This window comes from Rhagoletis pomonella, unplaced genomic scaffold, assembly GCF_013731165.1.
Source record: "Rhagoletis pomonella isolate Grant_MI unplaced genomic scaffold, Rhpom_1.0 Rhpom_scaffold_00223, whole genome shotgun sequence".
In the NCBI taxonomy this organism is placed as follows: domain Eukaryota; kingdom Metazoa; phylum Arthropoda; class Insecta; order Diptera; family Tephritidae; genus Rhagoletis; species Rhagoletis pomonella.
The window spans coordinates 33,700-41,373 of record NW_023458777.1 but is presented as its reverse complement, the minus strand read 5'-3'; the positions used below and the strand labels follow the sequence as shown (position 1 = coordinate 41,373).

At 42.5% G+C, this 7,674-nt stretch overlaps 1 protein-coding gene across 1 annotated transcript; it reads left to right on the top strand.

The window, feature by feature from the left end:
- Positions 1-1,675: 1,675 nt before the first annotated feature.
- LOC118750400 lies at positions 1,676-7,323 on the top strand. Its single transcript, XM_036485119.1, has 2 exons — positions 1,676-4,576; positions 7,297-7,323. Exons 1-2 carry the CDS (start codon positions 1,676-1,678, stop codon positions 7,321-7,323), a joined length of 2,928 nt encoding a protein of 975 aa, XP_036341012.1.
- The last annotated feature ends 351 nt before the right edge of the window (positions 7,324-7,674 follow it).

Sequence of the window (7,674 nt, the reverse complement as noted above, 5' to 3'; positions counted from 1 at the left end):
TATTTGCATAACGAAAAACAAATTTATAGCAGAGAACGTTTATAACTGAGAAGGCGCATTTTCTCTGTGAACTAATTTCTGCCAGAAATTTTGGGGTGCAGTCGGCCAAATATACCACACGTCGACAAAGTGCACCGCTCGACCGACGGTGTCGGTAGAGAAGTGTCGGCTGCCACCATACCAAAAATTTTTCCGTGCCACCACACTTTGAGCAAATTTACCATAGTTCAAAGCAAAATGAAAAAAATAAGAACAAAATGGAAAGAGGAACAGAAATATAATAAGCACTAGACAGAGGGGATGCTTGCGGAGGCAGGCGCATGCTTGTGTCGGATCAAAACAAACTCTAAAATAAAAATGGTAGTCAGAACGACAAGTGTACAAAAGAAGCGGGGAAACGGGGAAAGGAGCGGGCTTTTGTACATTTGCTTGCTTGCCGAAAATATGATATTTGCGTGAAATCGATTTGCTGGTTGCAAATTCATTTTTGCAAACATGTATGAATTTTTCTGTTTCAGTTATGTTGATGAGATTTTCTAAGTCAATTTTTTCGACTTTTTTCCGCAATTATCTAAAGTCATGTAAAGTGGAACTTTTTCAATAAAACTATTTCATTACAATTTAATGAAACATATGTATGTATGTATGTATATATTTACTTATGCACATACACATATATACGTACATACATATACATATCTATGAATTGTAGCAATTCATTAAATTGCATTAGTGTATGCATGCGCAGTCGGCTAATTTTTACATTTCCATTTGCCGACGGCATTTTGCATGCGCAAGAATTTCCTGTTGCTGAAAAAATTGATGTACAAATAAAAGCGTTGTAAAAATATACTTACTTATGTAATACAATTATTGTTGGATCACCGCAGTTCTATTTTTAGTTATAAGTCAAACGCTTTAATATGAATCCAAGATTAATCGTTAACTCAAAGCTACCCTAATATTTCTATGAAATTGTAAAGCTTACTTGAATTGTACTACGCCCATGGAGGCTGGAAAGACTTGCAACTGTATTGGAACTCGAACTCCGAATGTATGTACACATTAAATGGAAAATAAAAAGAGAACCAGTTAAAATTAGAGCAGCTTCGCAAACAGACGTGTCTTTTCGTTAGTTTTGTCTAGATTATTTTTCACTCGTTTGTCGTGCCCACGATTTAGTAATCTTGCAATTTACGCAAGTCGGTAAGAAAACCCTTTTATCGAACATTTTGGCGCCCAACGTGGGGCACGATAAAATAAATAGATAAAATTAAATTCGCATTAAATTCGTCGATTCGCAATTCACCGGATTCATCTTGTCGCGCAATACGTACGTTCTGTCTTGCTGCTAACGTCGCTGCTATAGTCGATTCTCTTGTTGCTGCCGACGTCATCTTTCACCTTGCGTAGTCGTCAAGGGCACTTTTTGCCAACAGCGGCGTAGTTGTCTACACCTACACTTCGAGTCATCTTTAACTACTTCGTATGGTCGAAAGCATCAGTCAAGCCATCGCTCTTCGTTAAGTTGGCATAACTACATATCTCAATAAAATTTAGCACAACGCTTAGCAAAGACTTCCACCATTTGAACTTAATTTGCTTACATATTTGCACCCTCACACCCAGCTGTTGTCTTCGTTTGTTGACAGCTGTTACGTTGAACACTGTCAAAATGAACTTGACGGAATTACAGCAGCATCGTGCAAATACAAAGCGAAATATCAGCCGCATTAAAAGTGTAATCGATGCAAATGGTCGTGGCGATGGTCGAACATTATCTTCTGCGGAACTAAAGTGTCGATTTGGAATAGCCGAATCATATTTTAAGCAGATTCTGTCATATCAAACACAAATTGAAGCGCTGGACCCTGATGACAATTCTCGTGGCGACCTGGAAGAATTGTATATAGGAATCAAGCTTGAAATTGAATCACAATTGGGTGAAGAAGTAAACACTTCAACTTTACAGTCAACACTGTCAGTTTCACAGCCGCATCCGCACAAATTGCCAGCTCTTAAACTGCCCTCATTCAGTGGCAAATATTCAGAATACAACAACTTCATTACATCCTTCAAGCAAATAATAGATCGGGAAATGGTTTTATCTAACGTAGAAAAATTTAATCATTTGTTGAACTGTTTGCAGGGTCCAGCACTCGACACCGTCAAGGCGTTTCAAGTTAGCAACGAGAATTATCCTAAGGCGCTCGAACGACTGAAGTCGCGCTATGACAACCCCACTTTGATATTCATGGAAAACATCACGTCACTCTTTGAGCTTCCGGCAGCAGCTAAACAAAGTAGCCAGTTAAGACATCTTGTAGACACAGCATCGGCGCTGTACAGCGCACTTTCTTCATTGGGTTCAGACCGCGACATAGCCAACGCAATGCTGATACATCTTGTGATTGGAAAGGCAGATGAAGACACTCAACGAAAATGGAAGGAGTCGCTCGATTTTACGAGCTTGCCGACATGGAAGGATTGTGCCAAACTACTCGAAAGGCGCTGCCAATATTTTGAGTCCATAGATTCCAGCGGCAAACAAGATACAGCACACTCGTCGTCACAGAAGTTTGAGCAATCCAAATCATCGCGAAAGGCAAATCAACAGCGTCGCCACGCCTTTTCTATCACAAGTTCCCAGCGTAATTGTGTTCTATGTTCCAGCAACGAACACGTCATCAAAGATTGCCCTCGTTATAAATCGCTAGATGTTGGCTCGCGCTTCGAAAATGTAAAGAAACTTGGATTGTGCAACAACTGCCTTGCTCCAGGGCATTTCGTTTCAAAATGCCCGTCGACTTTCAAATGCAAATCATGTTCAGCTCGCCATCATTCGTCGCTATGTAGAAAATCTGAAGTGAGTTCAACGACATCGCGCGACGCTAGTGCGATTGTACACACTCATTTGGGTAATTCGTCCTTCGAGCAAGTAATTCTTGCAACCGCAATCGTATTAGTGCGAGATGCTGCAGGCAATTACCAACTTGGTAGAGCATTACTTGATTCGTGCTCACAAGTAAATTTTATAACTGACAGTTTTTCGCAACGTCTACGCCTGCAAAGGAAGAAGCAACGCGTGGAAATTTTAAGCATCGGCAATTCACCAACAACCTTAAGGCATAAGGCTATAGCTACCATCAAATCACGTCATTCAGATTTTGAGTTGCCACTTGAGTTTTGCGTAACGCCACACATTTCACATCAACCAGTGCCTGACATAGACGTTTCATCCTGGAACTTGCCAGCGAATATAAATCTGGCCGACGAACATTTTCACAAATCGCAGGGAGTTGATTTGCTATTAGGAACTGATTGCTTCTTCAACGTCCTATCCATCGGGCAAATTAAGTTAAAGGAATCACTGCCAATCTTGCAGAAGACTTTGCTGGGGTGGATCGTTGCTGGCAAATACAATTCACCAACAGTTATCGCAGCATCCATTTCACCCTCACTCACGTCGTCGCTAGCTACTTCATGCAGCGTATCGGATACGTCGCTTACCAATGGTCCAGCATCTATCAACGTAGCATCGTGTTTGTTATCTTGTGAGGAAATAATACAGCAGCAATTGGAGCGATTGTGGCAAATCGACAATACGACTATCAATGCATCGACACTCACCGATGAACAGGCTGCTTGTGAAGCATTTTTTGTGAAGACCGTGGATCGTGATGCTACGGGTCGAGTCATAGTGCAATTGCCCTTTAAGAACGATGTCGCTGTTCTGGGTACATCGTATGGTACTGCGCTTAGACGATTCATTTCGCTCGAACGTCGCCTTCAATCGCAACCGGAAGTTAAGTCACAATATGTAGATTTTATGCAAGAATATGAGGCATTGGGCCACATGACGAAACTTGAAAACGTTGACTTGTCAAGCCCACATTTCTACATCCCTCACCACTGCGTACTTCGGCCCACCAGTACCACAACAAAGCTACGTGTTGTCTTCGACGCGTCGTGTCGCACATCTACCCAAAAATCGCTAAACGACATACTTCAAGTGGGAGCTACCATCCAAAATGATCTTTTCATTTTGCTACTTCGCTTTCGTCTACATCGCTATGCACTGACTGCTGATGTAGTAAAAATGTACAGGCAAGTGCTAGTGCAGCCAGCTCATCGCCGCTTCCAGTTAATTTTGTGGAGGTCTTCACCGATGGAGGAACTGCGCTCTTTCCAACTAAACACCGTTACCTATGGCACGTCTGCTGCACCATTTTTGGCAGTGCGTACGCTCAAGTACTTAGCCGACCAGTACGGAACTCAGTACCCTCTTGGTGCACAAATTATCAACTCTTCTTTCTACGTCGATGATTTGCTCAGTGGTGCGGACTCATTTCGTGAACTCTCGCAAATCAAAAGGGAGGTAACCGAAATTCTTAGCAAGGGTGGCTTTGACTTAGCGAAGTGGCACTCGAATTACCAAAGCCTTACGAACAATGAGGAGGAGAAGTACATGAGTTTCGACAATTCAAACACAACTAGCACACTAGGACTAACATGGAACCAAGCACAAGACATGTTCCAGTTTTCGTTTAAGCCCAAGAAGCCGTTTAATGGTAAGGTAACAAAAAGAACAATTTTATCTCTCGCTTCGTCGTTATTCGACCCGCTCGGTCTTTTGTCTCCACTCACAATCAAAGCCAAAATAATTTTGCAAGAGTTGTGGCTATTAAAATTGAATTGGGATGAATCGGTGCCACAAAACCTACATACGGCATGGCACAATCTCATCACCGATTTTGTTTCGTTGCCATCGATTAGCGTGCCAAGATATTGTGTCACACAACCCAGGGCTTCAGTACAAATGCATGGATTTTGCGATTCGTCCAACCGCGCATATGGTTGTTGCTTGTACCTTCGTTCTACGGATCATGCCAATCGCACAACTGTGAGATTGTTGACAGCCAAGTCGCGGGTCGCACCGATAAAAAAGCGATCATTGCCGCAGTTGGAACTCTGCGATGCTCACCTACTCGCAAAGGTATTTCAACAAATACAATCTTCCATGAGCAAGTACTACGGACATACATTTTTTTGGTGCGATTCGTCAATTGTGCTGCATTGGTTACGTTCGCATTCAGCTACACTCTCGACGTTCGTTGGCAACAGGGCAGCGGAAATTCAAGAACTCACCAAAGGCTGTACTTGGAGATACGTACCTACACAAGATAACCCTGCAGATATCGTGACCAGGGGATGCACAGTCCAGGAACTTCACGACTCAATCTGGTACACGGGGCCATCATTTTTGTTGTTGCCAGAGGACCAGTGGCCATGCAAACCAGAGCATAACCAGTTGGATATGGCAGAAGTTGAAAGGGAAAAACGCAAATCTGCATTCTGCATTGTCGCCCATTCAAACATGCTTGATGTCATCGAAAAATTTAGTTCGCACATTTATTCACTTCGAGTGGTATCTTGGATCTTTCGATTTTATTACAAAATCAACACCAAACTCAACAGACCCTTCGAGTCGGCCTCGTTAACTCCACAGGAGCTTCAGCATGCTCTCTGGTGCATCGTGTGTTTAATCCAACGCCATTATTTTAGCGCCGAGATTGATCGTGTCAAGACGAATCGCGAGCCTCGAGGACCTTTGAAGTATTTGAACCCATTTATCTCTTCTACTGAAGGGTTCATGCTACTGAAGGTTGGCGGACGCTTGAAAAATGCTGACCTCGTAGAAGAACAAAAACATCCTGTGTTTCTGCCTTCGAAGAGTCAGTTTGTCGAAAATTATGTTCGTCATTTACATCGCACAAACTACCACGCTGGTCCGAAAACGCTTATTGCTCTTATCCGTCGCCGATTTTGGATAATCAATGCAAGAAATCTCGCTCGTCGCATTGTCAATGGTTGCATCCACTGTGTACGCTACCGTCCACGGCTTCTTGAGCAAATGATGGGTAATTTGCCTGTAGAGCGACTAACTCCGAGCAGACCTTTTTCACGAGTTGCAGTTGATTATTGCGGCCCAATTAATACATACCTTCGGATCAGAGGAAAGGTACCTTACAAGACCTATGTCGCCATTTTTATATGCTTATCAAGCAAAGCCGTACACATCGAAGCTGTTTCGGATCTTTCGACCGAAGCATTCGTCGCTGCTCTAAAGCGTTTCATCGGTCGCAGGGGCTTGCCCAGCGACATCTTTTGCGACAACGCTACAAATTTTGTGGGAGCGAAGTCCAAATTAGCTGCCCTTAAAGACTTCTTATTTGATTCAAAAACGCAAACCGAAATAGTAAGTTTTTGTTCACAAGAATTTGTTAACTTTCGTTTTATACCCCCCAGAGCACCCCACTTCGGCGGCCTATGGGAGGCTGCGGTGAAGGCAGCCAAAGGTCACTTAGAACGAACACTTTCTGGTGCTCGCTTAACGTTTGAGGAGCTGTCAACGGCATTAATTGAAATCGAGGCCATTTTGAATTCTCGGCCCATTGCCCCACTATCCACAGATCCAAGTGACTGCGAAGCGTTGACTCCGGGGCACCTACTGATTGGGTGTTCGCTAAAGGCACTACCAGAGCACTCAGAGTCGTACAAGCAGATCGATCACCTAAACCATTGGCATCGAATCACAGCCGTGAAGCAACACTTTTGGCAGCGCTGGTCACATGACTATTTAAATGAATTGCAGTGTCGCACCAAGTGGACCAAGGGCAAGACAAATATCGCAAGTGGATCGCTCGTTATAATACACGAAGACCACGTTCCGCCACAAAAATGGGTTATGGGCAGGATTTCGAATTGCATTCCAGGAAAGGATGGGCTAATTCGCGTCGTTGACATAAAAACAACAAAGGGAACTATCCGACGCCCTATTCACAAAATCGCACTGTTGCCTGCTTGAAAGTGATACTTTCAAGGAGGGCGGGATGTTGGATCACCGCAGTTCTATTTTTAGTTATAAGTCAAACGCTTTAATATGAATCCAAGATTAATCGTTAACTCAAAGCTACCCTAATATTTCTATGAAATTGTAAAGCTTACTTGAATTCTACTACGCCCATGGAGGCTGGAAAGACTTGCAACTGTATTGGAACTCGAACTCCGAATCTATGTACACATTAAATGGAAAATAATAAGAGAACCAGTTAAAATTAGAGCAGCTTCGCAAACAGACGTGTCTTTTCGTTAGTTTTGTCTAGATTATTTTTCACTCGTTTGTCGTGCCCACGATTTAGTAATCTTGCAATTTACGCAAGTCGGTAAGAAAACCCTTTTATCGAACAATTATGTTGACATTATGTTATGTTATTAATTATGTTGTTTATACAGAACGTAGAAAAATTCAACAAATGTTGATCTAAATTTTCTAATTTTTAATCGAATGGCCTTATTCATTAAACATTTTTTAACTTATTTTAGTTGCCGCGCTGTTTCCAATGCAACAAATCGCAGTTTTCTAGGTGCCTTAGTTTTTTCCCAAATTCACTTTAAAGATGGACATATTGACAAAAAAAGCCTACAAATGCGTACTCTTTGGTAATTTGTTGCCGGCATTTAAAAGCGAAGAAAAAATCAGTTTTTATTTTTTAACGATTGCTACCGTCGGTCGAGCGGTGCACTTTGTCGACGTGTGGTATATTTGGCCGACTGCACCCCAAAATTTCTGGCAGAAATTAGTTCACAGAGAAAATGCGCCTTCTCAGTTAT

What these genes read in the sequence shown, in the direction of transcription:
- LOC118750400 (XM_036485119.1), top strand. Translation starts at nt 1,676, where the DNA reads ATGAACTTGACGGAATTACAGCAGCATCGTGCAAATACAAAGCGAAAT. An exon ending in AGAAGCCGTTTAATGGTAAG is followed by an intron (nt 4,577 to 7,296) that starts GTAACAAAAAGA and finishes TTGTTTATACAG; the next exon opens with AACGTAGAAAAATTCAACAA.